The sequence below is a fragment of the Apostichopus japonicus genome, chromosome 7 (assembly GCF_037975245.1).
Source record: "Apostichopus japonicus isolate 1M-3 chromosome 7, ASM3797524v1, whole genome shotgun sequence".
NCBI classification, from domain to species: domain Eukaryota; kingdom Metazoa; phylum Echinodermata; class Holothuroidea; order Aspidochirotida; family Stichopodidae; genus Apostichopus; species Apostichopus japonicus.
The window spans coordinates 7,563,041-7,577,259 of NC_092567.1; the positions used below are offsets into that span (position 1 = coordinate 7,563,041).

The 14,219-nt window shown below is 39.5% G+C and overlaps 2 protein-coding genes across 2 annotated transcripts in view; both read left to right on the forward strand.

The window, feature by feature from the left end:
• The first annotated feature begins 449 nt into the window (after window positions 1-449).
• LOC139970015 (NACHT, LRR and PYD domains-containing protein 3-like) overlaps window positions 450-14,219 on the forward strand; it is a 50,043-nt gene continuing 36,273 nt past the window's right edge. The window contains exons 1-2 of the mRNA XM_071975534.1: window positions 450-874; window positions 12,659-12,730. The gene's annotated coding sequence lies outside the window, so the exon portion shown is untranslated. The remainder of the gene's footprint in view (window positions 875-12,658; window positions 12,731-14,219) is intronic.
• On the forward strand, window positions 6,385-7,815 carry LOC139970203 (uncharacterized). The gene has a single exon (XM_071975841.1). It carries the CDS (start codon window positions 6,385-6,387, stop codon window positions 7,813-7,815), a length of 1,431 nt encoding a protein of 476 aa, XP_071831942.1.

The following is a 14,219-nucleotide window of genomic DNA, read 5'->3' on the forward strand; positions in this document are numbered from 1 at the left end:
TACGATCGAGGTTAATGTACACGCCGATTGTTGAGTAATTGTCGTGTGCCTCGTCGACAAGAGGTTAGATTATTTTCGGGGTACAAATTAGAAAATAGAACTTGATCCAAGTTAGAACTTAGCTAGGCAAGGACTTCACAGTAGGGTGAAATGTGAATATCTTCTAAATAGAAAACGTAATAAGTTTGATGTAGCGAAATTTTCATTTGAACAGTCCCATATTCAAAATGCGTGTCATAACCAATGAACGTTACTTAAAACAGGCGCATTCGTAAAAGCCGTTACAAAGGCTTTAACGCCATCAGTGAATACATTTAGTAGCTGGTGTTTCCCTGCTATTGTATATAGTATGACCTCTGCCTCGGTTGGATACATATGAATTGATTTCTTATGTTACTGCGTTACCTTCAGAAATGACTCGTATTTTAGTAAAGCTTTCAAATACAGGTAAACGATAGAAACTGTGATACAATTGCTCAAATCAGAACGTATGGCACATCAGTTGTACGACAGGTTTAACACGGCGATCACGGTAATACACGAAGTAGTGGATGTTCCTCCAAATAGCTTTGTATATCGGATTGATGTCTGCACACTTTGATATACTTACTGGTTTTGTAATGGAATTTCGATACTGTCACATTGACCTTAGATTTAGAAAGGCTTGATCTATGGCTATGGCATTGTATGTACATCAACACTTCCTAAACCAAACAGTTGGACATCACCACCCATTCCAGGACCATTCGATACTGGAACCAATTATCAAGGATTGAATATAACAATGTTGGATTTCCATATTACTGAAACTAAAAGTGATTGAGTCAACGATATTTACTCCAGAACAAAGGACATCCAATTAAACCCTGATTAGGTAAGTAAGTAAGGTTAATAGATTGTACTTATAAATGGAGGAATTAAGGGAGGTAGGTATAGTGCAGGACCTGGTGACAAAGGGGGAATCCACGACTCCCACTTCCCCCTACACACACAAACACGCTAGACTTCATCTAGTGTCGATTTGTATTCAAGTTATTCCATTTTGGAGTGAGTTTGTGTATGTGTGATTTCCCTTTGTTGTTGATTTTGAACTCACCTATGTGGTTCCCTTTCTTCTTTGTTTTTCGTTAACAACCTGCACTAATTTGAGCATTTATTGCTCTACACGTAGACCGTTTTGCATTCCCGTTGCGGAATATAGATTTTATTTGGGCGTTTGTGTCTAGGAACTTAGGGAAAAAAGTTTCACAGATCCCTCCGAGAGTTAACGTTAACCCCCACCCCCACCCCACTCATCCGCCGTACATTATAAAGGTCACGGGCATTTTGTTTGGTAAGGCACATATTAACAACTAAAACACCCTGTACAACAAACCCTGTACTTGTACAAGTACCTTGGAATTTTATAAAGTTATTATATTGTACTAATCAATGAAGGAATTAAGGAAGGTACGGATAGTGCAAGACCTGATAGCCAGGCAAAAGACTTGTACCCCAGTCCCCTCCCATCAAAATATATATATATAAAAAAAAACATGTCATGGATTATGGCTTGTTCAAGAAAATCTACTTTTCATCGAAGCGTATTAAAACAGCAAGAACAACTATAAAGTGCTTAAACTCCGTAACGGTTGCCATGATACAAGTATTCCATCTGACGTCACTGTGTCTATACTTCTTTATTACAAGTATTGTCTCTTTGTGGCAACAAATTCGCATGAGTGGTTTCTATTGTTCAAGTTTATAAAGTATTTTCTGCATACGAAACTTACCCGACTACTAAGTTTGTAAAAGTACACTGTCTTCGCTATGCCAGATATTGTACACTGCAATATGCTGGAAGCAAAATGTCTTTAATGTGAATACAGTTATTGTAAGATTAGTTTCTGCAAGCTCTAAATCCAGACCTACATAGCTAGGTCTTCTCAGTTACTGGAGAAGTTCAATACACTGAACTACTTAATCCACACTAATCACCATTGCTTACAATATATAGTGTACACTTTCAGGGAGGATTGTTTCCACTGATGTGCTATCACTCTGGTCATAGACTAGTCATTAATCGAATTTTACGAAGACAATATTTGTATTTGTATTAATTCATGGTGTGGGTAGGATCAAAATCAAAAGAAAACCGCTGCGAGAGAACACGAAATACTTAATACTACTGTAGTCTATAGCCAATGGATCCCCAACACAGTTCTGGGATTCAAACAAAAGCCATTGAATTCGTCGTTCTCACGTTTTTTTTTTATGGAACTAGAAATCTAAACAAGCAAGTAGTTTGGGAGAGACTAAAAGAACGAAGTCTTTTTTTCTTTACATAATGGCCAGTAAACGGTTTAGTAAATTTAATTTGGTTTTAAAAGCAATGATTGCAATATTGTATTCGAAATTGAGGTCGAATGACTGTCACGCAAATATGTTTACTTATAGATTATTTACACAGTCGAACCAAATGCTAAATACATGATCATTTTGTGTGTGCTATCAGGAGAATGATCGAGGTTCTACTTATTTAAATCTTAAAGCATCTTTTTGAGTCCTGTCTATGATTTTCTCAACCTCATTGACCCCACGGTGCCATAACGACATACACACCTAGCTTATCTATTCAAATCTAACCTCAAATGGTGGTATAAGGTCGAATGATTTACAAATCAGAACGTTGTTTCTCTCGATGATATTTTCCGTTAGGTTCGCAATAAGCCCCGCCTATAACATGAATATTTAAATTATTTGCACGTCATGGGATAATGAGGTAAATAATTTCACTTTGCCGACGTCGTAAGCAATCCAGTAAACCAATATGTACTACAACACATTGCTCTATTTGTGTACTCTGAGTATGGCTGTGATAACGACTCAGTTTTTCGGATTGCTGTGAATGAATCTATTTTAAGCAACAGCTTATAAATAAACTTGTCAGTTATTCACTTATTGGTTGAATTCAAACTAGTGGATTTGGGGAACTGTATGAGATTGCTTTTAAATGGGGAATTTGTCGGAAGACTCTTAATTAATATCTGCAGAAGTCCTTAATTACTGGCCAATTGGCGCTCTAGGTAGGGAAGAACTTGGCTAATATTTTAGTTTGCTGTTTTGTGATGAATACATTTAAAAACCCCGATGGGCATGTCAAAAGGGTGGCAAAACGGCGACAAAACGCAAAAAGCTGCTTTAAGAAGTTATAACAACTTGCAATCAAAATACCGATTACAGTAGTAGCCCACCCCGCTGAAGAAGGCTACATGAGGTGGGGGCGGGGAATTCGAGAAACATCTTTTCTGTTGCTGAGATATAAATGTTTGAGTTTAGTCATAAAAGAGAAAAGTACTGATTGTGCAATAACCTATCACGTCACAACATTATGCACCTTGAATTGTCTTTGTTTTCTGTTACATATGAACGTGGCTTACTTAACCTTTATTAGTAGGGCCATATAATGTAGTAATGTACAAATTCGTAGCTATCGACCAACTCTTCAAGCGTTCCATACGCATTTGTGATAAATAACTGAATTATGAAACAGACACAGGCTGTTATGCGTATTATAGTATAATAATGACTCAGATCATGTCCGGAGTAAAGTTATGGAAACCCTGGTTTAATGTTTAAGCAGGGGGGTCACTGGTATGTGCGATAGTCTTTGTCTAGGGGTATCAATGTAATGCTGGCTGCCGGGGTTTATGTTAACAGTCTGGTGGACGTTTTCGTCTCTAAATTTTGTATACGGGGAAGTAACAAGACGGATAGGCCGTTGGGCGGGGTCAGCTCATGTATGTTGCAGGGTAGAGAGCTTTGCGGCTTGTTATTGGTTTCTGATATGTGTCAATGCTATCGGATATGTCGTAATTGGTCAGTTACTCGTGTATAGCCTTCTACACAGCGGGTCGTTTATATTGCTATGCGAGTATAGCGTTTTTATACATTAATTTGGTATACATTAAGAACAAGTTGCCAGGCAGAATCCTTGACGAATTTTATAGCGTTCGTCAGAGGCAATGTTTTAGAGGTTATTTTGGGGCTTCTGCAGAAGACATATGGATCGGATTGATGCACTCTGCAGCTGCGTTGCGTACACTGCTTGTGCGGTTGCAAGGTTGTTGCAGCGTAGGGTTCACGGGCCGACGCGGTCCATCGTTAGCTGTGCTGCGGGTGACATCCCTATGTTCCGAAGTCTCTATGTTCCGACGTTTCTATGTTCCAACAAATTGTTTGGACTCTTAATTTGTTTTGACCAAGCTTCTTTCGGACCCATTTTTTTTTGTGAGATTCAATGTTTTTGGTCCCCCATTTTTCGGATCATTTTTTTTTGGGGTACTTAATTTGTTGGTCCCCAAATTTTTTGGGACCCAATTTCTTTGAGGGGGGACTCAATTTTTTTGGATCAACATTTTTTCTGACCTACCTTTTTGGGGGATACAATTTTTTGGACGCACCAATTTTTTTTTTCAGGAAAAAAAGGGCCCAAAGTTTGCGATGACCCAAATAGTGCTTGTGACCGAAATTTAATTGTTTGTACTCAAATTTTTTGGGGCCAAAATCAGTTGGGTCAAAAAAATTTTGGTCCGAAAAAAGTTGGTCCGAAAACATGTTGGTGTCAAAAATTTTGGTCATAAAATATAGTGGTCTAAAATAATTTTGGTCCGAAAAAAGTTGGTCTGAAAACATGTTGGTCAACAATTTTGGTCCAAAAAAAATTGAGTCCGAAAAAATTTGGGTAAAAAAATTAGTCCAACAAAATTGTCGGAACATAGAGACGTCGGAACATAGAGACGTCGGAACATAGAGACGTCGGAACATAGAGATGTAACCGTACTGCGTTGCCTTTGACGAATTCATCATTTGCTGCGCTGCGTTGTCTTTAACGCGATACGTATAGTTTAGCTCTCTTCTAGGCAACTTGCGCATAATAGAATAGCTGTGCCGTGATAGGGTTAGTTAATGTACGTTGTCCGTGTGTCGTGTGTTAGTCGTTAAGGTATTCCTACTTAAATATATTTATTTATTTGTTTATAACACTTCGAAAGATTTACTACAGGAACATTGTATATAGACAAGTATATATACTTATTAATCTCAGGATGCACTGTTAGTGTATTTTATTCAACGGTGTCCTCGATTCTATCCCTACCAACCCTACACCTAACTTACCAATCGGGTACGCTACAACATAACTGGAGCGGACAGCGTTACACTACATTGCATGAGTGATACAAGAGTTCAGAGCCACAATGGAGCATGTCACAGGGTCGGTGCGTTGTTTCACGCGATTCTGCATTGAAATATTTGGTCAAGGGTAAAGTATACGACGATGGTTGATTAATTTTCGTGTGTCTCGTCGACAAGTACATAGTTCTCGTAAAGAGTTATAGTACTTGATCCAAGCTAACACTTAGCTAGGCAAGGACTTCATAGTGCGATGACATTATGTTATTTAAGTTCTAAATAGAACCGTTATAGTGGGTTCAGTTTCGTGAGAACATCATTGAACAGTATTCATATTCAAAGTGCGTGTCATAACCAACAAGCGTTACTTAAAACAGGACGATTCGAAAAGTCGTTATAAAAGCTTTTACGTCATCAGTGTAAACATATAGTAACTGACGTTTCCTCGCTGTTAGGATCACATGTGTGTATGTGACTTGCATTTGCTGTTGATTTTGAACTATGTTGAACCTATGTGGTGTGCTTTCTTCTTTGTTTAACAATAAATATATTCTAATCAATTAAGGAATTAAAAAAGTAAGTCAACGTACCCACCACTTCCTACAGTAAATTGGTCACGTGTCACCAGTCGGATGAGACAGCTATCTACAACTAGAAAACCTATACTTGCACAGGTACCTAGAAAGTATATTAAGTCAACATATTGTAATTTGTGCCTCACCACTACCCCAATGATATTGTAGCGTGACGTATTATGGGGAATAACATCCCATGTAAAGACTTTTGGTAGTGGAATCTTTCTTTTGTGTTCACTGTGGTAACCTCTGTATTAAGCTGTCTGTATTTTGTGCGTGTATTTGTCCCTTCACAGAATTTGCAGTTTAAAGCTTCTATAAAAACTATACCTAACTACATGTCCTCAAGTTCTATTTCGATGTAGCCGTCCTCACAACAACTAGTGCATTTAAAATTAATGTTTAGAGTCGAGGATTAATTCGCATTAAGTAGAAGCTCACTGTAGTGGCGTAATAAAATATATTACACACTTGGCGTTCGATAGAGAGTCAGAGTAAAGATGGCGTCGAAGTCTGCTACCAGAAGTTATCAATAAAACGAGTTATCCGTATTGTATTCAACTGTAAACGAATGCCTTGAACTGTGTCCTTATTTGAAACAACAAGTACTCTACATTGGCGACGAGGATAATTTGCGATGGCCACATTTACGATTCCACCGCCTCCACCTCTGGATATAGATTCATCAAGTCTTGCAACAAGCTTCAAGAAATTTAAACAGGCATTCACAAACTTCGAACTTGCAACGGGGATAGCCACACCAGACAACTCGCTGCGGGTGGCGACTCTGCTAGCCGTGATAGGGCAGCCAGCGGTCGACCTATACAACACGTTTACGTGGGCTGGCGAAGCTGACGCAAAGACATATCAGAAGGTAATCGATCAGTTTGAAGTGCATTGTAAGGGACATGCTAATACTACATATGAACGGTACATATTTAACACGAGAGTACAAAGAGAGGGTGAATCGTTTGAGAGCTTTTTTACATCTCTCAAGTCATTAGCAGAAACATGTGAATTTGACACATTGACAGAATCTCTCATAAGGCACAGGATAATTCTAGGCATGAAAAATGCTAACATTAGTCAACGCCTCCTTCGTGAAGCACACTTGACCCTAACTCAAAACATCACAATTGTCCGAGCAGCTGAAGCAGCCTCTGCACATGCCAGTGAGATTGCAAAGAGCACTATGACTGACATTTCTGACGTGCACTACGTCAAGCACGAACGTCAAAACCGTCAGAAACCCGCTAAATTTCAACAACAGAAGAACTCAAAGTCACAGATCTGCCGTAACTGTGGTGACAAATACCCTCATACTGATCATCCATGTCCAGCACAAGGAAAAACCTGCTTATTCTGCAAAAAGCAAAATCACTTTGCAAAAGTGTGCAAAACCAAGCTGAAACAACAAGCAATGGTTAACCTTGTAGAACAGACAACACAACACTCACAACCATCTCTCCAAGCAGCGCAAGGTGAGTCAAATAACGAGGACTATCTATTTGCCATAGGTCCATCAGATGAGAGTAATCAACTACTCAAAGTATCCGTGATCATCAATGATGTTAAGACTACAGCTGTCATTGACACAGGTACGTCAGTGAACATAATGAGTCGAGAAACTCTGAACACAATCTGTACAGAACAATCACCACTCGAACCTACAGGCAAACAAGTCTATGCATTTGGTGCCAACAGTCCTATTGAGGTTCTTGGAAAAATCTCTCTGCTTGTACGTCACAAAGCGCAGATGCTAAGAGATATATTCTTCATTACGGAGCACAGTGGTCCCACTCTGCTACGTCTGAACACTGCGAAAGAGCTCCACATGATCGCTGTTACATACAATGTTCATGCAGCACCGTCGGTCATCGATGAATTCAGTGATCGGTTCGTTGGACTAGGCAAGCTAGCAGGCGTCACATGCAAACTACACGTGGATCAGTCCGTCACTCCTGTTACTCAGCCGCATCGCAGGATACCTTTCCACGTCAGACAACATGTCGAAGCTGAACTGAAACGCTTACAAGAATTGGATATCATCGAGCCTGTGAGAGATTGAATTTTGGAGTGAATAGCGGAGCGGAACAGTTCCAAAATCTGATACAGTCAGCCCTGGCAGGTCTTCAAGGCGTGATTAACATCAATGACGACATATTGGTATATGCCAAGAATCAACAAGAATACAACGAGCGGCTAGTGAAGTGCATGCAACGTCTAAGAGAGAAGAGCCTTACTCTCAATGGCGATAAATGTGAGTTCAACAAATCTTCGGTTGAATTCTTTGGGCATATCTTCAGCTCATCAGGCGTATCACCAAGTCCCACGAAAGTCCAATCGTTGATCGAGGCACCACCTCCTTGCAATCGGGAAGAAGTCCGAAGCTTTCTTGGGTTAGCAAACTACTGTGCAAGATTCATTCCATACCTTGCATCACTATCTGAACCACTTCGTGATCTGACCAGACAGAGCGTTCCATGGCCATGGGAAGAGCGTCACGCCAAATCCTTCAATGACATCAAGCATGCAATAGCACAGCACTGCCATATGGCATACTTCGACTCGCGTCTTCATTCCACAGTCGTTGTAGATGCTAGTCCCGTAGGGCTATGTGCTATGCTAGTACAAGGCAGTGACCGAAGCAACAAAATCGTAGCACTAGCGAGTCGTTCACTTACAGCTGTCGAGAAGCGGTATTCACAAACCGAGCGTGAAGCCCTGGCAGTAACGTGGGGAATCACACACTTCTACCTGTACTTGTATGGCAGCAAGTTCACGGTCATCACAGACCATAAGCCACTAGTGCCATTGTTCAACAGATCCAATTCATCTCCACCAGCGAGAATAGAAAGATGGATGCTGCACCTTCAGCAGTATGATTTTTCTCTAGATTACCAACCAGGTGCAACCAACCCGGCCGACTATTTGTCGCGACATCCGTTAGCTAGCACATCAACCGTTGAGCCAAACGCAGAAGAGCACATCAACTTCATCGTTGAAAACGCAGTGCCCAAATCGATCAACATGGATGAGATAGTTGCAGCGACCACATCAGATCCTGTTTTGCAAGCATGCATCAAAGCTGTCGAAGGGAATAGCTGGTACTCGATTACACCAGAGCTGCAGTGCTTCAAAAACGTAAAGAATGAGCTCAGCGTAGCAAAAGATGGAAAAGTGCTACTCTGTGATCACAGAATTGTGATTCCGTCAATCCTTCGCGATCGCATCATCACAATCGCACACCAAGGACACCAAGGTGTCGTTCGCACAAAACAGCTGATTCGCGAAAAAGTTTGGTTTCCTGGAATAGACAAGCGTGTGGAAGAAAAGATCAGTCAATGTATTCCATGCCAAGCAACAGGCAGTTCAACTACGCGTGAACCTGTCCAAATGTCAGCACTTCCAACACATCCTTGGAAAGAAGTCAGCATAGACTTCTCAGATCTTCCAACCGGAGAGCATCTTCTTGTCATCATCGACGATTATAGCAGATTCCCAGTGGTTGAAATTCTCACATCTACTTCTAGTAAAGCGGTTATCCCCCATTAGCTCGCATATTTGCATTGTTCGGTATTCCAGAAGTAGTCCGTACTGATAACGGACCACCTTTCAATAGCGAATATTTCATGAAGTTTTACAATACTTAGGATTCCGACATCGTAGAATCACACCGCGATGGCCACAGGCCAATGGAGAAGTAGAGCGATTCATGCGCGTTCTAAAGAAAGTTGTCCGCACAGCAACCGCCGAGCGTAAGTCTTGGAAACAAGAGCTATACACGTTTCTGAGAAACTACCGAGCTACTCCACATAGAACGTCTGGGGCACCACCAGCTACAGTAATGTTCCAGCGTCCAATCCGCACTCGCTTACCTGAGCCTCAATCGCACACAGCAAATGATAGCGAAATTCGCAATCGCGATAAGTCCATGTAACAGAAGCAGAAGGTAAACGCGGAAAAGCATCAAAGAATCAGAGAATCGGAAATGAGAGTCGGTAACTATGTCCTTGTGAAGCGTGATGGGCATATCGGTAAATACACTACTCCTTTCGACACCAGACCGTTGAAGGTCATAGTGATCAAGGGTTCGCAAATCGTTGCATCTCGTGGCTCCTACCGCGTAACGCGAAACTCATCACACTTCAAAGTCTTGAAAGGTCAGCATGACATTCATGCTGCAACAGATGATTACGATGATACACCATCGCCACAAATCGCAAACCCCCCTCGAAACGAGAGAATACAAACTCCTCCTATGGTAGCACGAAGAAATCCACCCCGTAATCGTGCTCCACCTAGGAATCTGAATGATTATTATGCTTAACTGTATTACTCACAATAACAAATCAAAGACATTTCAACATTTTGTTGCATGTTTAATGTTTAAGTTTACAATGGTTAAGTTAACAGAGTATAGAATTACTCAAATATCATTTTGGAAACGGTTATTTTATTCTTTGTTTGACAATTCGCACAGGTTTGAAATCTTACACAAAAGTTTATGTGTTTTGACAAGTAATCAATGTTGGTACATTTACAGTTATTTTGAAGGAAAAACACATCCTTCAACTCATTTGCATTTTGTGTTGTAAAGAAGAAAGTCACTTCTTGTACATGTAAATGAATGTCACGGAAAGTTGTAGGTAAAAAGAGAAAAGTTTATCTGTGTTGTAGTTTAAAGAGAAAAGTCTCTCTGTATTAGCTGTCATTTTAGTTTTACTTGAAACAAAAGAAGTTTAGACTTCATACGGTTGAAGCAGTTTATTTGACATGTCATACAAAGAAGATTTGAAGGTCTTAATTATATCATATTCTCAAAAGACTAAACATAGGTTTTTACATATTCCTTGCTAACACAATGCTAACATTTATTATTTATGAACAAATGCATAATTGATAAGCAGACAGTATTCATGGTATTGCATAGTTGAAGAAACCTATTGTGCAACACATTTTGTGACATTCCAAGTGATACAGTGTGTTCATTATACTAACCATATTGTTCGTTTTGAGATTTACCATATTGTTAGACTTGAGATTTGATATACTAGAGTATTATTGTTTCAGTAATCGACAAAAGTTATTTATGCAGTGCCTATTCTGATACTTAAAAGCAAATCAAACATTTGTATTGTTGAGTTCAATCCACAAGTTAGGAGGATTGTAGTGTCGTAATAAAATATATTACACACTTGGCGTTCGATAGAGAGTCAGAGTAAAGATGGCGTCGAAGTCTGCTACCAGAAGTTATCAATAAAACGAGTTATCCGTATTGTATTCAACTGTAAACGAATGCCTTGAACTGTGTCCTTATTTGAAACAACAAGTACTCTACACTCACTATGCAGGTTATACCTAAGTACCTGCGACAAAAATAAAGGTTGAATGGCACATTACTACGATCCGCATATAAAATATAGTTTAACTTTCTGAGAAGGTACCAGATATATGACGTACATGTGAGCATGCGTACATGCTGTAAATACGGTGATACGACCTTAATCGATGTTGGTGACCATATAGCCATATTGGCCGTTCACTATATTGATATAGCGGGGAACATTTACATGTGGTTCAGGCGACGAATATATTGCATTCAAGAGACAAAACTAATTTAACGTAAGAGTCCAGCGGTATATTAGAGTTATAACTAACACACTTATGTTAGGTACTAATTGAGAGAGCCGAAATTAAACAACATTCTAGCATTCAAACAAAAATGATGGCTGCTAGGAAGGAGCATGAGGGCAAGGGGGTGAGGACATGGGAGGAAAGGAAATAACACCGTTATTTCGCGTATGTCTTTTGCACAAGAAATAACAATTTTTTTCATATAGAAGATTAATTAAGCTTCTACAGCGTTGCTGCTTTTGTTTTAACAATATAGCAATCCGTCACAAACCTACAAGCATCTGTGTGTAGTCATGCATAGAGCCAATGTATGGTTCGTTAACCTTTACAGTGGTTCGTAATTCGCTATTTTGGCTACTCTATACATATCACGTTTTATGCTAGACACATTCGAATCACAAACCTCCATTTCCTCGTAGAATACATATAATTCTGATACATTCCTAAGGAAAGTAAATACCGAAACTGAAGCATTTAATACTTATTCCTGTTGTATATATTTATCATCTTTACCAAATCTCAAATTCCTTGTCTTCCATTATTTAACTCTGATCTTCCAAAAAAACGACATTGGCGAAGCGTCTTGCAAATGCGATACCGTATCCATAGTAACTGTCATGTTAAAACGCACAATGAAATAACGCGGATGCTATACATCAAGTTTGTTAAAACTTCTTCGAACTTCAATCACCTCCACCGCCAACCCTCACTCTCCATTCTACCTCTAGATTTAACCATTGCATTTTTTTATGAGTCTGCCCTGCAATAAAATAAAACAAATTAATTGTATCCCTTCAATTGATGGAACCTCATATTACCTTTTCACCCCTGTCTAACATCCCCCACCCTGTTCTCCCGGTAACCATCATTACATTTTCACACCAAAGTACATTTTTCCAAAATAAAATCAGCTTGCTACCATTTATCATTATTACAATTGTTGAAGCAAGATATGAAGCTTTTTATCAAATTCTCAGCACAGTATACATTCCTAACATATCTGTGTAACTATATTTTCCGATCGCCTCGATTTTACCTGATGATATTCGGGGAAGTCGTGGTAATAGAGCTTTACGTGTACTTGGGTGTATTTTACTGACGCAGCTTTTCTACTGCAAGATATGGACGGAATGCTAAGTTCCTAGAAACTATTTCAATACCTTTTGTGTCGGTTACGTCAATACTAAGGCCAGGGTGACTACTTTTGGTTTTTCACCAATCTAGGTTGACGCTACTTTCTTTATGAAGATTTCAAGTTTTCTATCGGTTTACAGATTCCATCGGTTTTGCGAGAAGTGTTGATCACCTCAGCCGTATTGAAAGTATCTGGCAGAAATATCTAACTGGTAAGTGAAGCAGTAAATGCTATAGTAGAAAGTGAATTTAGTAAACTAAACACACATAGGAAACGTTATTTTTTCTGCTATGTAGTTCTGGTATAATGTGTCTTGTTGTGTGGTTTTTGCCCAAGTCTACTGAATGCTGCTTTGAAGTACTTTCAATTAGCAGCCTCCTTTTTCCACGAAAATCCATGTCGGCAAGGAAGTCTTCAAAAGATTCCAAATGTCGTTTGCCAATAGAGAATATTTCCAAAACACCAAATTAATATTATTATCTAACAATGATGAATATTGTGTAAAAGTAAGTTGGCCTGACGTTTCGATCCTAGCAGGATCTTTTTCAAAGGTTAAATGACAAGTAAGAGTAACAGAAGGGACAAAAACACGCACAGAATACAGACAGGTTATTGAGCATGATGAACACAAAGAGATGGATGTAAGGGGATTAGTAGACAATGGATGGAGAGAAGAAAGAAAGAAACCAACAGGGGAAGAGGAGAGGTAGGAGATAAACAGAGGAGGGACAAAAAGAGGATTAAGGGAAGGGGTTAGGGAATAAACTGGAGAACGACAAAGACAGAAATGTGTGGAGAAAAAAGGATGGAAGAGATCGAGCTATGAGAAGAGGAGTCGTGGGGGGGGGGGGGACAAGGGGAGAAGGAGGTGGGGACAAAAGAAAAGTTAGTCATGTCCTTCCTGAATGTTGAGCCCATGAGGCTGAATGGTGCGAAGACGTTGCATCCACAGCCTCTCTCTGCTGATTCGTATTAGGTGAATATTAGCAGAAAAATATTGTTATGGAACTAAAACTGCGTATGTTAACATAACCCAAAAATAAAATAAAATAAAAACTACACATGACTGTGTCACCGGAGTGACACGGACCCAGCCATTTATCCTTTCATGACCTTTGACCCTAAATTTGTGTATACCTTCTAGACACTGGTGAAAAGCAATGCATAATGTGTTGGTCGCATTATCATAGGCATCGGAGTAAATTAAATCATTGACACCTAGATGACCGCATTTGACCTTTGACCCCATAACCGTTATTATGTTTTTGTTCTATTTTTATGTTTCTTTTGTTTGTTGTTTTCTATAATGCAGTTTCTTTTAAGAAGGCCTATTTGCTTTAAATTACATTACAATCATGAGATTCAAAGCTTTCAATTTAAATTGGATTTTGAAAAAGGGTAAATCTGCAAAGTGGGTGTGTCGAATAGGCTACTAACACATTTGCGTGAATTTTGACCCCACAAGCAGAGGTCATATAATAAGGTAGTCATTGACTTTTCTTAATCTTTTATCAAGGCCTACAAGATGGCACATTTAGTTCTGTGTTTTGACCTTGTTTTCATTTTTTTGCACAGTTAACGTTTATGACCCTTGTGACGTCATGCATGACCTTCGACCCTAATTGAGCACAACCCAAATACACTGACTACATTTCATTCATATACCATACGGCCATAGGTCAGATGAAGAGGTCACCATT

Bases quoted from the DNA above. Each gene is read 5' to 3' on its own strand.
- LOC139970203 (XM_071975841.1), top strand. From the start codon at position 6,385: ATGGCCACATTTACGATTCCACCGCCTCCACCTCTGGATATAGATTCA.